This window comes from Dermacentor albipictus, chromosome 6, assembly GCF_038994185.2.
Source record: "Dermacentor albipictus isolate Rhodes 1998 colony chromosome 6, USDA_Dalb.pri_finalv2, whole genome shotgun sequence".
NCBI classification, from domain to species: domain Eukaryota; kingdom Metazoa; phylum Arthropoda; class Arachnida; order Ixodida; family Ixodidae; genus Dermacentor; species Dermacentor albipictus.
The window spans coordinates 96573936-96594442 of record NC_091826.1 but is presented as its reverse complement, the minus strand read 5'-3'; the positions used below and the strand labels follow the sequence as shown (position 1 = coordinate 96594442).

The 20507-nt window shown below is 50.0% G+C and overlaps 1 protein-coding gene across 2 annotated transcripts in view; it reads right to left on the bottom strand.

Moving 5' to 3' along the window:
* Positions 1 to 20507, bottom strand: part of LOC135907490 (calcium-activated chloride channel regulator 1-like) — a 435567-nt gene that overhangs the window by 277815 nt on the left and 137245 nt on the right. For both annotated transcript variants that reach the window (XM_065439176.2, XM_070541068.1), the window contains exons 7-8: positions 17689 to 17816; positions 4797 to 4911 (exon numbers count right to left, since the gene is read on the bottom strand). In XM_065439176.2, coding sequence (XP_065295248.2) covers positions 4797 to 4911; positions 17689 to 17816 — 243 coding nt within the window. The remainder of the gene's footprint in view (positions 1 to 4796; positions 4912 to 17688; positions 17817 to 20507) is intronic.

Here is a 20507-nt window from a genome sequence, read left to right as displayed (position 1 = left end):
AGGGAAATATCAAATTGCTAGAACAGTCTATAGGGTATCTCATGGTGAACGGCAAACCCTGTCGGGTAATTCGCGACTCAGCAGCCACAATGGATGTGGTGCACCCGTCGAACATAGAGGATGGCAAGTTCGCGGGAGAATTTCTTTGGATTAGGCAAGCCGTATAGGCCTACAGTGTTTGTCTCCCTGTGGCAAAGAAGCGTATCGAAGGCCCTTTTGGAGTACTGCACACTGAAGCCGTCTTCTTGGCACATCTCCTACCTAACATTGTCTTCTAACAAATCCGAGTGTTTGCTGCGACGCAGTGGAATCTGTTTTAGTGAAGGAATAGTGCAAGCCCTAACTCGTTCCAAGGCAAGGGACCTCGCGGCCAAGGCAGTGTATGAATGTCCAGTGGTAGCGGAAACAGGTTTGAAGGAGGATTCGTCAGCCAGCACCAAACAGGACAGCCCTATATGGGACATTGCGGAAAGTACACTAGCTAATGAAGAGGTCAGAAAAGCACCGGAGCCTGACATGCCTCGAGAGGCATAATGCAGAAAAAGGTTATTGAATGTAAACCCTGCCCCGTTGATTGCTGAACTAGAAAAGACTCCACCCTGCGTAACCAGAGGTCAGACGCGAAAGAAGGTGTGGCCAAAAAGAAGACAATGTTCCTCAAGAGGGCATGCATCCTCTATAGAAAATACACCAGTCGAAAGGGAGTGCAATTGGACCAACTCGTGGTGCCACATCCCTATCGTGAGCAGCTTCTGCACCTGGTCCACGGGGGCTTTCGGAGAGGGCATCTGGGCATTCGTAAAACAAAGGACCGCTTACTGCCGGAATTTTATTGGCCCGGCTGCTTTTAGGGAGTGGAAGCACTCGTGAGAAGCTGCGAAACATGTCAACGCATACGCAAGCTCGGAAATAAGGCTAGAGTGCCAATGAAACTTGTTCCCATTATCACGGAGCCGTTTCGGAGGCTTATAATAGACACAGTGGGCCACTTCCTGCAACGCAGTCTGGCTATCGGCATATTCTCACTGCACTATGCCCCCAACGAAATTTCCAGAGGCGCTGCCTCTCAAATAACTAAGCTCCGTGTAGATCGTCAACCCATTTTTATCTATCTTCGCGCGAGTGCGGTTTTCCGGAGAAATCCACTCAGATCGAGGATACGTCTTTACGAGCGCACTTACCTCGATGTTTCTGAAAACATGCTCTATTAAAATTATTCATCGCTTAGTGTACCACCCGCAGTCAAATGCGGTAGAGAGAGAGAGAGAGAAAAAAAAAACATTTATTAGAACCATCGAGGTGGTTGCTCTTGAGGTCGAGTGGGTGGTGTCCTCATTCCAGGACTCCACTGGCCATGGCTGCTCGACGTACTTGCTGGACGAGAGCTTCTTGTCCCGCCAGGGTATCGCCGGTCAGCTGTACCTCCCACCGTTCAAATTGCGTGCTAGGCGTCTTTAAGTGTTGAGGTTTGCCCCCGCACCCCCTCGAGATGTGGAAGAGTGTAGAGAAAGTCCCCTCATTCATGAAACGTCTTTTGCGAGCCCTTTGTTATGAGCACAAAGCCGATTGGGAGGTTTGCTTGCCTGCAGCAATGTTCGCGCTTCGAACTGCACCGCACGGGTCAACAAGGTTTTCATCTTCAGAGCTCGTTTACGGTCGCTGCCTTCGGTCCCCTCTTCGCATTATTCAAGAAGCCTGGGAAGGCTGGGCGGATGACGCTTTGGTTGTGGCATACGTACTACAGCTGTAAGACCGACTGCACACATCTCAAGTCATGACAAGCCCCCTTGTGTATGTGCGACTCTGGGGGAGAACGCTTTTCACAACCTGTACGACTCTAGGGGAGCATTCTTTGCGCAAACTGTGCGACTAAGGGGAGAACATTCTGCGAACTGTTCCATTCTGGAGAAAGATCAGGCCCCCACCCCAACCAGACTCTGCGCGTTGCCACCAAAGGAGGCAAGCACATGCAGCATCGCCCAGGAGAAGGAGCCGCCGCACGGCAACGATGGGGGCGTGCAACATCGACCAGGCGAGCAGGAGCGGCTGCAAAGCAACGATGGAGACGTGCAACATCACCCAGGAAAAAAAGGAGCAGGCGAAATGCAACGACGTGGAATCAGAGCATGTCACGTGACGTTTACGTAAGCAAGATCCCGCCTATGATTTTAGTGGGCCTATTTAAGGGGCCCCGCAATGTGCTTCTTCAATTCATTCTCTTTTATCCTTCACCAACCATTCAATAAAGAGTACATGTTTCGCACTAGGAATCGACTCGTCCATGCCTGGTCGCCATGGTCTACCGGATGCCCACAGCCCGCCTACACCGCCACGCTACTGAATAGTAACGCCGGTCGAGGTTCGAGAAACAGGCGTCGCAACAAGCCCTCCCCTCCTCAAGCTATCCTGCCGCAGCTCTCGGAAGCGCAGTTGAGATCACCCACGGGGCGCCGCATGCGGTGGTCGATGGCAATTCCGCTTCTTCACCGCTTTCTGCCTAATGCATTTACTGTACCCTCCTTCTACACTTTCGTCTTCGCGTACTATTTTTTTTTCATTTCACGCTGCGCTCCGCATTCGCTTTCATCTTTCGCTGTGCTCGTTCGATCAGCTACGCCGAGGAATGACGCCGACGCTAAACGCTGGAACGAGTGCCTAGAGCTGCGCTCTAAAAAGTTACTCCAGCCTCTTGGATACTGATGTAATTACGTTTTTGCTGTCACTTGGTTACATAAGTATACGCAATCGTTAGGTTGTGGTAGTGCAAGCGCTGCATTTCAAATAATGGCTGTAATCATGCTTTCCGGCATCATCTGTTACAACAAATTTCAGGCTAAGCTTCATGGTGCAAGAGAACTCTTTGCTATTATGCATTGTGCGCACCCATCTGGGAGGAAGTCGGAACAACCAAGTGTAATACCTGGTTGAGGCAGACGCCATATGTTTGACGTCTGGCTTGTACAGACACTTCTAGACTATTCGCTTTGCGTCGACACGTTCTTTTGCGTCATGGAATATTGCACTGGCAAAACCTTTGTCAGCTTTGCGATCAATCGTCAAAGGCTACTATGAACTTCCTTAAGAGCACAGCACTAAGACGCCCGTCCCTGCGTTGAGCGTTGGCGTTGTCCCTCGGTGCAACCGAGCGAACAAGCACACCGAAAAATGAAAGATTGTGCACGGACCGCAGTGGTAGATGAAATACAGCCTTAGTGAAGAAAGTTGGAGGAGGAAACAGGAGGAATGAATCGCAAAAGCATCAGAAAAAAAGAGAAGTGCCCCGCAAGCCAGGAAACGGCCGCTGCGAGATAGCGGCAGAATAGTGCGCCGAGGTTTTTTCACCAATGACATGCGGCGATCACATCTAACGACACCAAATATAGAAAAGAAGTGCTGTATAAGCGGAGGTATAGCCGCTGTGGCTGCTGTGAATCGCGCCCACGCGTCAACCACGCGCTGCTTTTCGCGATCTCTTGATTAGCGTGGCAGCCGCGTCCCAAACATCGCTTTGTTAGCAACGTGCCGCACGAGACTTTGTCCGCGCCAGCCCCCATACCACGAAATAGAAACAAGTGTAGAGCTGCGCTCAAATGTCGCATTAAAGCACATCGTAATCACTAGTGAAGTTTTGTTGGGGTAGAAATTAAATGAACACTTTACGTATATTTCTGCCATCGGCGTCGCCTTGCCATGAGATTCGGTATTATGTCAGAGTATAGCAAGATCTACGCCGCGCGCCGCGTATGCTGTAAGTAGGAGCGAGAGCTTGCGATGGTGGCCGGCGATCGCTGCTGAATCTCGCGAAGGCAAGGGAGGAAAAAGCGCGCCGTCTTCCATCGCGCGCCAGGCTCCGGGGGGAGGACAGGGAGGCTGGGGGGGGGGGAGGGGTCGAGGTGTTCTATTTCAGGTGCCCCTGACGGTCGCGCGCGCCCTTCTGCGCCGCTCTATCTTGAAAACCGTCGGCAGCGGGTGAGAGAATTCGCCATGCGCTAATTTTCGTGGCTTAGTTGACGTAGACGCGGAGGCAGCACCGCACGAAGGCAAATTGGCTCGCCTCGGTTGCCGTGCTTGCATACTCCAGCATATTAACAGGGAGTTTCCGGGGTCATCTGGTGAGATGTGTACATGTGTGCTTTTGCGTGCGTCACTCCATAGTGGTTAATTAGTTAGTATGCCTATGTTTAGATGTTTAGACGACCGATAAAGCTTCCATTACTACTTAGCATAGCTGTTGACTAATTTTATATCCCTATCTATGCTTCGCCTTTCGAGCGAAACTGCGATTTCTTATCTTCAGACGAAAAGGCATATTCACCCGGAGCTAGACCAATAAGACGCTAGGGCTGCAGACCTTAATTTTCCAGGTACAATCACGGGACCAAGGCTGACGGCATCTGTTGTAGGCGCAAATGGTAGGTGACTGTCAATACACCGCGCGTCCGCTGCTTCATCGATTGCTGGTGTCGTTCAATACGGTCGATTTGCCGGCGCAGACGTTACCGTGATAGCCATAAACAGGTAATCTTATCCTACCGCGCGTCTAACACATCCGTCTCAGCTATGTAAGAAGTACACGTATGCTACCAAATCATCTGTTTTAGACAGAGAAAAAAAATTTCTGAAGAAGCAGGGCTACTTGAGCATATATTTGAGCGGATCATTACTTGAAGTAAAAAGAACGTCCGCTAATTTCATAAGCACACAAATCGCATCAGCGGCTTGAGAGTAATTATGTCTATTGCAAAATATTCTGAAAGGTTTAGATTAACAAATAGCATACAAGCAAAGGTTCTTACCAGCATGCTCCAAGAAACATCGAGGACAAGAACAGCACTCAGGCTCGAGGCAGCATTTTGCTCAATTTCCTCTACTTCCACTCTGATGGTCTTGGACATGTTGGGTGGAGGAAGACTGAAGGCAATGTAGGAGACACAGCGAATTTGTCACTTGCCAAGCAATATATCGATATTGTGAAGAAATGACAAGCGCAAACATTGGTGAAGACAAGCCGAGGACATGCGGAGCCACACTGACATAGTTGCTACAATCTAAAGCAATGCCTTCTTTACAAACTCCTCCAGACATTACTAACTGTCACTTCTATTTTTATTAATCTTACAGCTGGCCTTGCTGCTGGCCTTGATTACATGGAATTACGCAGCCATAATAAACGATCCTTAAGTATCCCCACCAAAAGCAAAATGTCTCGTCAAGAGGACGATTCTTTTTAATAAGGAAACCTTCCTCTCGGTATATTCTTAGGATTTAGGGTTTGGCGCATCGGCTTGTTCAGTCTTTCACAGAGTGACTTAGTGCAGTAGACTATGACACAATTTCGAGGATCAGCCTATCCAGGATGTGCACCTATCCTGGATACAGCTGACAGCCCAAAGGAAGTTTTGCGCTTGCATTTAGGCTCTCTAGCATACAGGGCCTTAGCAAAGGAAGCTGATCCAGCAGATAGAATTGTGCACGGTTATATATATATATATATATATATATATATATATATATATATATATATATATATATATAGTCATATCATAGGAAGCCAACAAACACTGACAGCAAGGCAAACATAGGGGAAATTACTTCGGTGGTCTACATGAAAGAAGACACGGTGAATTAACGGAAGTGAGAGTGGAAGAAAAAGCAAATTACCGCAGGTGGAGACTGGACCCACAACCTTCGCATTTCGCGTGTGGTGTTCTACCAATTGAGCTACAGCGGCGCCGTTTCCCCATCCACGTTTTTGGGTATTTATGTTCCTAGCAAAACCGTGGGAGGGTTAGCCAGCACCTGCACCCACAGACCTTGTCGGCGCACGCGGAACGTCCTTTCTGGCGAAGGCATTACGAGAACGTGATCTTTTTGGTTGAAGGCGACTGTTCAACAAACCCACACATGCTACCTGAAGGCATCAATGTTGCCGGATTCAAGACTCTCGTTATGTAATAAACGAGAAGGAAGGGGATTAACGAATGCGCCCGATTTTTTTATTAGTCATATTGTCACATGGAGTGACGTAAGAAGAACACAGTAGCAATACTGTGAAAGACGAAACTAACTTTTATAGGGCGAACCTGTGCCCACAAAATCAGCTACACTTAAAGAACGGCGACAACGGCGTACACAGTCGGTGATCTTCAAAATCTCATCAGCGAGTCATGCATGGACATCGGCTTTTGTAGATGAGCCGTCGAATGCTTCAGAGTAATCGCTGAGACCCGCGTGCCATCCACAAAGTTCTACGCCATTCGCGTCGTGCATTCATGCAATCAGATTACACCAGCTTCGGCGACAACAGACAGCGGATAGAAGCATAGATACCATTCTAGAAACTTCCCATACATGTAGACGCATCCTGCGCTGAGTGATAACATTTCTTGGACGGTGAAAGCGCTCACCCGTAAAAGATAAGCGAGTCCACGCGTCAATTCCGTCCTCTACAAACATGCTACAAACATAACGGGAGGCAAAACAAAACAGGACACTTGGTTAAAAAAAAAGTCCAAATGTTAAAAATGTTAAAGAAGATGTCCGAATGTCAGCTATGCGACCTCCGCAAAGTTCATTATTGCTGGTGGAACCGCTTAAGTTGCTCAACACGAATTACTTCACGTCGTGAGCACATCGTGATAGCGAAATGCCGCCAGACACGACCTCATAGTCGAGTGCGGCAATGCGTCCTATGATCTTGTATGGTCCGAAATAGCGAGGTAAGAGCTTCTCGCTCACTCGTCGTCGGCATATAGGGTTCCAAACGCCAACACGGTCGCCCGGCTGGTACTCGACGTAGCGTCGTCGAAGGTTGTAGTGTTTGTCCGCTGTCGGTCCTCTGCTGGTTCTTTATCCGCAGGCGAGCGAGCTGTCGGGCTTCTTCGGCGCGCTGGAGGCAGGAGGCGGCGTCAAGATTCTCTTCATCGCAGACGTGCGGCAGCATGGCGTCGAGACAAGTCATCAGATTACTGCCGTAAACAAGTTTGAACAGCGTGATCTGTGTTGTTTCTTGCGCTTCCGTGTTGTAAGCAAAGGTTACGTACGGCAGGACGGCATCCAAGGTCTTGTGTTGGACGTCGACGTACATTGCTAGTATGTCGGCGAGGGTCTTGTTCATGCACTCCATGGGACCATGGGTCTGCGAGTGGTAGGAAGTTGTCCTCCTGTGCCTTGTCGGAGTGTATTGCAGAATGGCTTGGGTGAGCTTTGTAGTAAAGTCCGTTCCTCTGTAGGTGATGAGGATTTCTGGGGCACCATGTCGCATCAGGATGCTCTCGACGAAAAATTTGCCACTTTGGCTGCACTGCCTTTCGGTAGAGCTTTAGTTTCAGAGAAGCGGGTGAGATAGTCCGTCGCCACGACGATTCACTTACTTAGGAATGTTGATGTTGGAAACGGTCCCAACAAATTCATACCGATCTGCTGAAATGGTCAGCAAGGACGTCCCATCGGCAGTATTAATCCTGCTGGCTTTGTCGGTGGTGTCTTGCGTCGCTGACAGTCTCGGCACTTCTTGAAGTATCGGGCGACGTCGGCTCTCAGCCGCAGCCAGTCCAGTAATACCTCTCCTGTATCCTCGAAAGCGTCCGGCAGAATCTGAGGTGCCCAGTGGTTGGATCGTCATGTAGGGCGTGCAGTATTTCTGGACGCAGCGCTGACGGAACAACAAGACGGTAGCTGGAGCAGACTGGCGAGAAGTTCTTCCTCACGAGCAGGTTGTTTTGCAGCGTGAACGAAGACAGTCCGCGCTTAAATGCCTTACGGACAACGTCGGGGCTCGCTTCCAAATACTCGACGAGCCCTTTTAGCTCCGTATCGGCTCGTTGCTGTTTAGTGAGGCTTCCGCGCTTATTATTCCGAGGAAGGCATCGTCGTCCTCGTCGTCTTGCGGTGGGGGATTTCGCTGTAGCCCAAATGATGGCGAGGCATTCCTTTTCATTCGTAAAATAATTGCCTTCCACTTTTGACAGTGACCGGCTAGCATAAGATATCACCCGTTCAAGTCCATCTTTCCTCTGGATCAGGACGGTACCGAGGCCTAGGCTACTGTCGTCAGTGTGGATTTCAGTATCGGCGTCTTCATCGAAGTGCGCAAGTAACGGCGGCGACTGCATGCGTCGTTTGAGTTATTGAAATGCGTCGGCCTGTAGCGTTTCCTACTTGAACTCGACATCACATTTGGTTAGATGTTCGAGGCTCAGGGATGCGGGAAAAGTCCTTGACAAAGCGGCTGTAGTAGGCTCACATGCCAAGGAATCTGCGCACAGTCTTGTTGTCGGTGGAATGCAGGAACTTGCTATGGCAGCTGTCTTCTGCGGGTTGGGGTGTACTCCAGATTCGCTGATGATGTGGCCTAGAAACAGACGCTCATCGTGCGAAGAAAACAACGTCATCCAAGTAAACAAGACACGTCTGCCACTTCCATGCTGCTAACACCGCGTCCATAATGCGCTGAAACATTGAAGGCGACGAGAGTAGTTCGAATGGCATGACCTTGAACTCATCTGGCGTGATGAAGGCGGTCTTTCCACGATCTCGCTCATCAATTTCTATTTGCTAGTAGCCAGACTTTAGGTCCATCGAGGAGAAGTATTTGTATTGCAGAGCCGATCCAATGCGTCGTCTATCCGTGGAAAGGGGTATACGTCCTTCTTCGCGGTCTTGTTCAGTCATCGATAATCGACGCAAAAACGTAGCGTTCCGTCCTATTTCTTCACCGGGAATGCAGGAGATGCCCACGGAATTTTCGACAGCTGCATGATGTCGCGCATCATTTCGTCGACTTGATGCCTAATAGCTTCACGTTCTCGCGTCGAAACTCGGCAAGGGCTCCTGCGGAGTGGTCGAGCGCACTATTCGGTTAATATGCGATGCTTTGCAACTGGTGCTTGTCAAATCCTCGATGACGTCGAAAAGCTGCCTTTGTATTGTCGGGGAAGGCTTCTGAGCTGTTGCAGCTTACTCATGGTGAGACCTGGATTTATGTCGAAGTCTGGTTCGGTAAGTGTGGTCGTTGTAGTGGATGCGGTAGAATCCGAGAAGGCAAACGCATTGCTTTTTCCAAAAGTTCCTCCATGTATGCGATTGGCGTACCCTTGTTGATGTGCTTGAACTCCTGGCTGAAGTTTGTTGGCAACACTTTCGTTCTTCCTCCGTGCAGTCGAGCGATCCCTCTTGCGACGCAAATTTCAGGGTCTAGCAGTAGTCGTTGGTCATCCTCGATGACGCCTTCTACGACGGGAGATGTTCTGGTGCCGACGGAAATGACAATGCTGGAGCGGAGCGGGATGCTAACTTGACTTTCAAGCACACTCAAGGCATGGTGGCTACGAGAGCTCTCCGGCGGTATCGCTTGGATCTTCCCACAGGGCCATCGACTTCGACTTCACGTCGATGACGGCACCATATTGGTTTAGGAAGTCCATGCCGAGAATGATGTCGCGTGAACATTGTTATAGGATAAAGAAGGTGGCAGGGTAAGTCCGGTCATACACGGTAAATCTTGCCGTGCAGATTCGAGTCGGCGTGATGAGGTGTTCTCCAGCGGTCCGAATTTGAGCGCCTTCCCGTGGAGTCTTAACTTTTTAAAACTTGGCGGCGATAGATCCACTCATGATGGAGTAATTGGCTCCTGCGTCTACTAAGGCGGTGAATGCGTGGCCGTCGATAAGCACAATGAATTAGGTGGTTCTTTGTCTTGCCTTACAGTAAGGACTTGGCGTCGTATCATGGCTGCGTCGTGTTGACATGTGGGTGGTACTTAGCGTCGTCTAGTTGCCTTTCGTCCGCCTATTCTTTGCTTCCGATCTTCGTCGGTATGGCGGCATGTCATGGTTATGTCGGTTCGGCGTCGTCGTCGGTGGCGGTAGAGCGGCCCCGGGCTGGCCCAGTGTATGGTCGGCGCTGAGGTGAAAGGTAATGGCCTGGTGATAGCGAACGGCCATTTATGAAGTATCGACGCCATTTTCTGAGCGTTCCTTCGCTGATCACTGTAGGTGCATAAACTTGGCACAACTCCTCCTGAATTTGCGAAGTTGACGGTCCTTTTACATGCAAAAATTGAATCAGATATCGCACTACAAATCAAGTGGGAGCAAAGATTTTCACGGACATTATCTGCATGTCCTGAAAAAGAAGACAGCCACTGGACCAAAACTATGACTCCTATACTGTCCCGAACAATTATGAGATGGCTCTGCAAATATCAAACTGTTCTGACGTGTAAATGCTTACTTATAGGCAAAGAGCCCTCGCTTTCCGAATATATATATATTGACACGTGTACGTTTCTTTATCGTACGACACGTTTCACAGCCTAACAAATGCTATCGATGCTTCTATCCGCTGTTGTTGTAATTTTCTTTATTGAACGACACGTTTCACAGCCTAACAAAATCTATCGATGCTTCTATCCGCTGTTGTTGTCGCCGAACTTTGTGGTATCTGATGTCATCGCGTGACGCGACTGTCGCAGAACATTGTGGAAGACACGCGGGTCCCAATGATTAGTCTGGAACATTCGACGACTGCTGTATAAAAGCCGACGCGCTTGACCTGCTGATCAGATTTTTGAGGATCGCTGACCGTGTTCGCCGCTATCGTTGTGCTATAAGTGTAGTAGCCTGCTTTTGTGGGCACAGGTTCGCCCAATACAAGTTAGTTTTGTCTTTCACAGTATTGCTACTGTGTTCTTCAACCTTACCACCACGTTACATCTGGTGGAGGTGCTTTTCGCTCATGTACCGGACGCCCCCGACAAGCCGTGATCCAAGCCCGCACCGCAAAGAGAACACCAACCTAGTCATGGACCATTGAGCAAACCGCCATCTTCAAAAGCTGCCCCCGGAGCACGGACTTGTGCCTGAGAAGATTAAGACGATTGTGGCCAAGGCAGCCGAAATCGCAGCCTCAGCGTCTCCCATCGTGCTGCAGCAGCCCAGGGTGCCTCCGAAGTTCCGCCGTTCAACATTCGAGTACCCGGAAACCTGGCTTGAAACCTATGAGAGGGTCGCTGAATTTAACATCTGTAACAGTGACGACAAACTTCAACATGTCTTCTTCGCATTCGATGACGCTACCAGGACGTGGTACGAGAGCCGAGAAGCCAACTTAACGACCTGTGACATTTTCCGAAGCAGCTTCCTGCACACATTCACAAGCGTCATACGCAGAGAACGAGCCCAAGCACTACTAGAAAACCGAGTGCAGCTGTCTAATGAGACCACCGCAATTTTTACACAAGAAATGAGCCGCCTATTCCGCCACGCCGACCCGTAAATGTCCGAGGAAAAGAAAGTCCGCCTACTGATGCGTGGTGTAAAGGAGGAACGTTTCGCCGGAGTGTTACGCAGCCCACCGAAGGCCATCGACGAGTTTCATCGCGAGGCCACCAGCATCGACAAGACACTGGAAATGCGGAACGGGCAGTGCAACCGCCGCAATAACTCGACAAACTACGCCGGAGTTCAGTCGTTGGCCACCGACGACCTGCGCGAGACTATCCAACCGGTCGTGCGGGAGGAGCTACTAAAGGAGCTACAAAAGCTGTTCCCTTCATCACAGCCTCAAGTAGCTTCAATTGCCGGCGCCGTCCGCGAGGAGCTCCAACAACAACTCGGAGTAGCCCCTGAATTGCCGCAGCCTAAGCCGCAAACGATGACGTACGCCGCGTCACCCACCTTCACGTACCCCCTCCGCGCCCACGGCAGGGCCCAGTGACTACACAGTTCCGTCGTCCGCCACCACCCCCGCCGCCAGCACGCGAACCCATCGCGCCACGCAACATTCCAAGGAAGAATGATGTGTGGCGCGCCCCCCACCACCGTCCGCTTTGCTGTCAATGCGGAGAAGCCGGGCACATCTGCCGTGGATTCTCATATTGGTAGATGGGACTCCGAGGATTCGCCGTTAACGCGCCGAGACCGCAGCTCGGCGAACGACTTCGCGATATCGCCGACTACCTCGCCGCCACACAGTGGAGACCTCGACGACCGTCCCGTTCACCGTCACCAGACCGCTACCTGTAGCCGCTGCGCCGACCATACACCGGCCCAGCCCGGAACGGCTCTGCGAGCCCATATCCGCAAAACTAAAAGCAGCACCCGATGGAGGTGCAGTTGCTGTTCGTCGAAGTGACGAAGATCCTCCACCGCCGACGAAGACCATGAAGAGATCATCTCGTCGACATAATAAAGACACGGCGCTGTCCCTACAAAGCCAGGAGGCCAAGACTACACCGACAAAAGACGACTTGACGACGCAACGTTCCTGCTTCAGTTCGACACGACGCAGCCGTGATCCGACGCCAAGACCTAACTGCAACGTCAGACAAAGAACCACTAACCTACACGCGCTTCACGACGGCCACGCAGTTACCGCCTTAGTTGACACAGGGGCCGATTACTCCGTAATAAGTGGACACATCGCCACCCAGTTGAAGAAAGGTAAAGCTGCGTGGGTAAGCCCTCAAATTCGAACCGATGAAGGCCACCTCATTACGCCGAATGAAATCTGCACGGCAAGAATTCCCGTTCGTGACCGGGCTTACCCTGCCACCTTCGTTATCCTCCAACAGTGTTCACGAGACGTCATTCTCCGCATGGACTTCCTGAACCCACACGGCGCAAACATAGACCTGAAGTCAAAATCGATAACGCTGTCGGAAATCAAGCGACACCACTGGAGAGCTCTCGCCGTCACCACGCCTTGAGTGTGCTCGAATATCAAGTGAGCATCCCGCCGAGCTCCAGCATTATTATTTCCATCAGCACCGAAACACCCGCTGACGTAGAAAGCGTCATCCAGGGTGACCAACGATTACTGCTAGACCGTGAAATTTGTGTCGCAAGGAGGATCGCTCGACTCCACGGAGAGAAAGCTGAAGTTATGCTAACCTACTTCAGCCAAAAGTTCAAGCACATAAACAAGGGCACGACAATCGCGTACATCGAGGAAATTGTGGAAACTAGCAATGCCTTTGTCCTCTCGGTATCTGCCGCATCTACTCCTATGAGGATAGTCCCCGAACCAGATTTTGACGTAAATCCAAGTCTTCCTATGAGTAAGCAGCAACAGATCGGAAGTCTTCTCCGATGATACAAAGACAGCGTTTCGACGTCATCGAGGATTCGACAAACACCAGTTGCAACGCATCGCATAACAACCGAAGAGTGCGTTCGACCACTCTGCCAGAGCCCTTACCGAGTTTCGACGAGAGGACGTGAAGCTATTAGGCACCAAGTCGACGAAATGCGGTGCGACGACATCAACCAGTCGTCGAAAAATCCTGTGGGCATCAGCTGTAGTCCTGGTGAAGAAAAAGGACGGAACCCTACGTTTCTGCGTCGATTATCGCCGACTGAACATGATCACGAACAAGCACGTATATCCTCTTCCACGGATAGACGACGTATTGGATCGGCTGTGCAACGCTAAATACTTCTCGTCGATGGACCTCAAGTGTGGCTACTGGCAAATATAAGTCGACGAGAGAGATCGCGAAAAGACCGCCTTCATCACACCCGACGGCCTTTACGAGTCCGAGGTCATGCCATTCGGACTGTGGTCGGCGCCTGCAACGTTTCAGCGCGTCGTAGACATGGTGTTAGCAGAATTGAAGTGGCAGGCGTGTCTTGTTTATTTGGATGACGTCGTTGTCTTCACACGAAATTTCAACGATCACTTTAGGCGGCTTGCGGCAGTATTAGAGGCCATCAAGTCATCAGGGCTCACTCTGAAGTCGGAAAAGTGCCGCTTCGTTTACGATGAACTTCTATCCCTAGGCCACATCATCACCAAATCTGGAGGACGCCCCGACCCGCAGGAGACAGATGCCATCGCAAAGTTCCCGCAGCCATTCGACAAGAAAGCAGTGCGCAGATTCCTTGGCATGTGTGCCTACTATAGGCGCTTTGTCAAGGACTTTTCACGCAAGGCGGAGCCGCTAACACAGCTAGCCAAATGTCGAGTTCAAGTGGGAAATGCCGCTTGAACTCGACAGATGGATGCAGTCTCCGCCGGTATTTGCACACTTCGAGGAGGACGCCGATACCGAAATACACACTGACGCCAGGAGCTTAGGCCTCGGTACCGTCCTAGTCCATAGGAAAGACGGACTTGAACGGGTGATATCTTATGCTAGCCGGTCGCTGTCAAAATCAGAAGGCAATAATTCTACGACTGAAAAGGAATGCCTCGCCATCATTTGGGCTACAGCAAATTCCGCCCTTACCTGTATGGCAGGCCATTCATATTCGTCAGCGACCATCACGCGTTGTGTTGGCTAGCTAACTTAAGGTACCCTTCAGGACGGCTGGCGCGGTGGAGCCTCAGACTGCAAGAGTATGACGTCACCGTAATATACAAGTCCGGAAGAAAACACTGACGCCGACTATTATCATGCGCCCACATCGATCCGCCGCCGCATGACAGCGAGGACGACGCCTTCCTTGGAATAATAAGCGCGGAAGACTTCACCAAACAGCAACGTGAACACTCGGGACTAGAAGCCTCGTCGAGTATTTGGAAGGGAACACCGACGTTGTCCCTAGGGCATTTAAGCGCGGTTTGTCTTCGTTCAGGCTACAAAACAGCCTGCTCATGAAGACGAACTTCTCGGCAGTCTGCGCCAGTTACCTTCTTGTTGTACCGTCAGCGCTGCGCCTACAAGTACTGCACGCCCTACACGACGATCCAACCGCTGGGGACCTCAGATTCTCCCGGAGGCTGTCGAGGATATAGGAAAGGTATTACTCGCCGCGTCTGACCGCCGGCTTCACCCGTTACGTCAATACATGCCGAGGCTGTCAGCGACGCAAGACACCACCGAGAAGGCCAGCAGGATTACTGCAGCCGATCGAACCTCCTCGCCGACCATTCTAGCAGATTGGGATGGATTTGTTGGGGCCGCTTCCGACGTCAACATACGGAAAAAAGTGGATCGGATTGTCTCACCCGCTTCGCTGAAACTAAGGCTCCACCTAAAAGCAGTGCAGCCGAAGTAGGGAAATTTTTCGCCGAGAACATCCTGCTGCGACATGGTGCCACAGAAGTCTTCATCACTGACAGAGCAACAGCTTTTACAGCTGAGCTCACCCAAGCCATTCTGCAATACGGCCAGACAAGTCACAGGAGGATCACTGCCTACCATCCGCAAACGAATGGTCTCACGGAGCGCCTGAACAAGACTCTCATCGACATGCTAGCAATATACGTCGACGTCGAGCACAAGACCTGGGACACGGTCCTGTCGTACGTAACCTTCCCTTAAAACACGGCGGTGCAAGAAACAACACAGATCACGCCATTCAAACTGGTTTACGGCAGGAACCGGACGACGACGCTCACTGTTGACGACGTCACTGATGAGAAGAATCTTGACGTCGCTACCTATCTGCAGCGGGCCGAAGAAGCTCGACTGCTCGCCCGCCTACGGATCAAGGGCCAGCAGCAAAGCGACAGCCGGCACTACAACCTCCGACGACGCTTCGTCGACAGCCAGCCCGGTGACCGTGTTTGAGTATGGACCCCGATACGCCGACGAGGACAGAGTGAGAAACTATGGCGACGCTATTTCGGACTCTACAAGGTCATCCGACGTATTAGCGCGCTGCACTTTGAGGTCGTGCCAGACGGCATTTCGCATTCACAGAGGCGCCGCGCATGTTCTGAAGTGGTCCACGTGGTCCGTCCTAAACCCTTTTTCGGAGGCTAACTTCCCTATTTTGTTGTTTTCTTTGCTACGATTGCTTTTTTCTATTACTTTCGTTTGTTTGCAGCATCGCGTGGGTGCTTTTTAAGTGGGCGTTATTCGAGAGTTCTAGCCCAGCGGGTTGGCGGCCAGCGGAGCGGAGCGGGCAAGTGGAGACACGACTGCGCATGCGCACAACGCTGAGGCGGCCAGCGGTTTTACGGAGCAGCGTTTACGCCGGCTGGAAAGCACTCCCCAGCGGAGGGTATGCAGCGGGTGAGCGTGCGTAAGCGCGCGCGGGCGTGTATGGGAAATGCAAGATGGCAGCCGCGAGCATGAACGCCGGCAGTTCTGCATCGACGACAGTGACTTCGGCGCTGACCCGTACATTTGTACTCAGTATATTATTAACAAATAATGTACTGAGAACATGTAATATATCTTTATTCAACATTTCTTCCATTATAAAAGCAAGCGTAATTCAGATTCATTTCTCAGTAACTCCTATTCGGACCACTAGGTGGGGAAGCAGAGCGCCCAGCTCGAGCGGGTGAGTGATCCGCCGGGCAAAATTTGTTTTTTTCGCGAGCGGCTCCGCTGGCGCAACGGTGGAAACCACGAGCGGAGCGAAACGTAAACCCGCTGAGCTAAGTCTCTATTGACACTTGTATTTGTCTTTATCGGGCGACACGTTTCACCACCTAACAAACGTTATAGCATACGGCGGGACGCACTTGCATGTATTGGAAATTTCTGGAATGCTATCGATGCTTCTATCCGCTGTTTGTTGTCGCCGAACCTGGTGTTATCTGATTTCATCGCGTGACGCGAGTGGTGTAGAACTTTGTGGAAGACACGCAGGTCCGCACGATTAGTCTGGAACATTCGACGACTCCTGCAAAATGCGACGCGCTTGACCTGCTGATCGGATTTTCGAAGATCGCCGAACGTGTTAGCCGCTATCGTTGTGCTATAAGTGCAGCCTGCTTTTGTGGGCACAGGTTCGCCCAATAAAGGTTAGTTTTGTCTTTCACAGTACTACTACTGTGTTCTTCAATGTCACCGCCATGTGACAATATCATCAGCCTGGTTATGCCCACTGCAGGGCAAAGGCCGCTCCCATACTTCTCCAACTACCCCGGTCATGTACTCATTGTGGCCATGTTGTCCCTGCAAACTTAATATCATCCGTCCAACTAACTTTCTGCCAGTCCTGCTACGCTTTCCTTCTCTTGTAATCCAGTCCGTAACCCTTAATGACCATCGGTTATCTTCCCTCCTTAATACATGTCCTGCAATTGCCCATTTCTTTTTCTTGATTTCGACAAGGATGTCATGATCTCGTGTTTGGTCCTTCACCCAATCTGCTCTTTTCTTATCCCTTAACGTTACACCCATCATTCTTCTTTTCATAGTCCTCTCACAAATATATATATATATATATATATATATATATATATATATATATATATATATATATATATATATATATATATATATATATATATTGTGCACTTTTTTACCGGGACACCTAAAAGCCAGGCGGACACTATAACCTGCTGAAGATACCCCATTTTGATGTCTGCTATGGTAAGAATTGCTTGAAAACAAACTTGGCATTTACAATAATTAAAAAGCCTGGCAATTACGCTAAATTACATGTTAGATCGTCAAAACTACTGCGGTTTCGCAGCTTGACTACAAACATCATGCACTTCTTTTTCACGTATGATTAGGTTTCCTAAATTCACCAGAACATCCACGCGTTCCTAGCAATTGCTACAAAGCTGAGGCGTCGTTTTTCATTGCTTGGTGCATGATAGCGAGGACTCTGAATTTCTTTGCATAATACCACTTTCGCTGTTCCGTGATAAAATCACAAGTGCGCACACTTAGGCTTGCATGGAACTATGACCTGAAAAAGCCATAACGACCATTACGCTGAAACTAGGTTTGCAGGGGCGTCCCTGAATTTCTCAACAAAAATCAAGTGTACGTACTGCATGAAATCCTTGTTCCCAATGATGACTTCCCAGGTGGACTGTTTCTTGCACCATTTGTTGTGCATGTTAGGAGCATCCTTGTTGTGTTGATGTGCTCCGTTCTCCGATTTGCAGAAGTGCTTTATCTGTAAATCCAGGAACGCTTTTCAAAAATAGAGATGGCAAACGTCGATACGACTATCGTCTCTCGAGTGATGACCGTGAATTTATTTATAAAGTTTTCTCTTCGTCGACAGAAAAGCAAGTAGGTTGCTGTCTGCTTGGTATGAATAAAAACTTCACAATACCCATCATGATTAAAGGGACACTTCAGGTTAATATTAGGTCAACGTGGACTGTTGAAATAGCATCCCAGAAACATCGAAACGCTTGTTTCATGCGAAGAAGATTTATTTTCAAACAAAGTGCGTTCTGATGCGTCGGCGTACCTCTATCACAGTTCAAATCGCCCGCCGTGTGATAGAGGAGTGGCGACGTCATGGTCTCATAGTGAGGCGCCATCGGTTAGTAAAACGGCGCCCGCAGACGCCGCTAGGGCTTTGCTGCGAAAAACGCAAACGCGCAGCCAGAAACAGAGCCGACAGCAGCGCGAAAGCGGATCTATGGTGGCTAGCGGAAGGGAAAGCGTGCGACGATAAGCAGGTCCCTTATTTTATGACGCCAACTTTGACGTTCGTTGCAATGGACGACCCTGACAACGACACATTGACTTGCGTTGCTGGGCTGGACTTCAGCGATTTAACCTGACGCAGCGCTGATGATCATCATCTTCTGCGGAGGGCTCGCGCTGCCGGCATCTTTACGTACTACTACGAAGGCAACTGTGTCATGGTTGTACATATTCGCACATTTGTAGCTCGTCCTTCATTAAAACCAAATGCCACACTGCAGTTGGTCTTGCGCTTCGGCAAATGCAGGCAAGACCGACGGAACAGCGCTGCGGGAAAGCATTGCTTTGAAAGGCACTCCACACGGCTTCAGTAAGTCGGCGTTGAACTCGTAATCCTCTGGGCGAAAGTACAACGAGCACACTATGCGATTTTTCGGCTCTTTGCCAAGGCGCTGCGTCAGAGGTACTCGCAATCGCATTGTCTCTGCTTGTTCCATATGCAAGTTTCGCGAGTCAGCAAAATCAGCGCAGCTCAACGCGATAACGAAATAACTGAAACTGCAAAGCGCTTGGCACACAGTCGAGCGAAACCGAAACCTTTCGACCGCCCATACTACTGAAGGGTAACTTCAACACGTTATTTTTTCTTAGAGTCGAACAGAAGTAGAGAAGTAGAATTTTCTTCCGTCCTATAACCTAATGAAATTATCTTTTTAGAACGAGTAGTTGAGGCATATGGTATAAAGTTTGTAAAGAGGAATAAAGTACCTCAGAAAGGCTGGCCAATGTTTCGATAGGAGGACCTGTCTTCGTCAAAGGCGGCCTTGTCATCCTCGGCATTGTAGTTTTAAAGGGTTAGTGCAGTGACATCACGTGCGGGTGTTGTTGCTGGCGGCTGGTTTTAAAGAGAGAGACTTCGGAGGAAACGAGCGCTGTCTTCCGACGTCTGTGAGCGTCGTTCCCAAGACGAGGGGACAAGAGCGCGAGAGTGGGAGCGCGGGGAGAAAAGAAAAGAAAGAAAGGAGAGAAGAAAAGGAAAAAAATGGAGGAAGCCAGGGCGACACCAAGACCCAAAAAAAAGGAAGAGAGAAAGAACAACGAAGAGAAAAACAAAATTTTTAAGAAAGGAGGGGGCCTGGGACCGTGTTGGGGATGCGAAAGGTTAGGAAGCATTCAGGGGTGTCGTTGGGGGCATGTTATTCTGGCATTAGAGCCGGTCAGGCGGTCAGTGCGCGAGCAACACAAAAGACAAAAAATAAATAAAGAAACTAAATAAAAAAAAACATGAGTTGAAAGAGTGACTTGATTAGCATAGCAGCAATACGTCGAGTAATTTTGAAATAGTTAAGATGGCGACGAGGAGTCTGCGGTGCAATGTATGGGGTGACTGAAACGTAGCGGCATGGTCTTTCCAGGGGCATTGCCCCAGTAGTGAGATAAATTATGATGAGGCGTGCCTTCGTCATCGAGGTAGTACCGGAATGTCGCTGGAGGGTCTCAAATCGTGTCGTGCATTTACGTCAATTTCTCGGTTACTAAAGCTCTGTTCGTAATTACATTGACGCCTTTGGCGTCATAAAGCATTGCTTTAGCACTTGAACTTGACTCCATAGTAACCTTTAGTGTACCTTTAAGGGTAAATCTAAGCGAATGTTCGAACGGGGGAAGGGTAGGGGGGTTCTATAGCCAGCTATTCGGCTTAATAATGAAATGACGTGTTGAAAGGTCTATGTTAGTGATCCCCGAAGAGCGTTTGCTGTTTCACTGCATAATTCCCGCGGACAACACAGCCACCGACTATCGCATAGGTGGATGTAGATATAGGCCGATTCGTCATTTGTGTGATCAATGCAGCGGCGCAAGCGCCGGCTAGTAACATCCTCCTCTCTCGCAACCACAACCTTCTCATGCAGCCACCACAATTGGAGGGGCCGCCGAGAGAATTTGAGGAGCGCTGTCCTTCCTTTGTGCTTCAACACGGCGTGCGCACTTCACACATCCCAAAGATGTCAAGCGGCTGGGCGCGCTTCTACACTAGTCATGATTAGAAGCCAGGGGCTGAATTCACAGAGCGTTTTGTCGCAAGTGCTGTTTTTCATTGGCTGATTGCCTTCGATAATAACATGCCCTACATCACTATTATTTGGCATGGGCGCTTTTAGTGTAAGAACATATTTTGAATACCGGCCCAGATTTAGAGCAACTC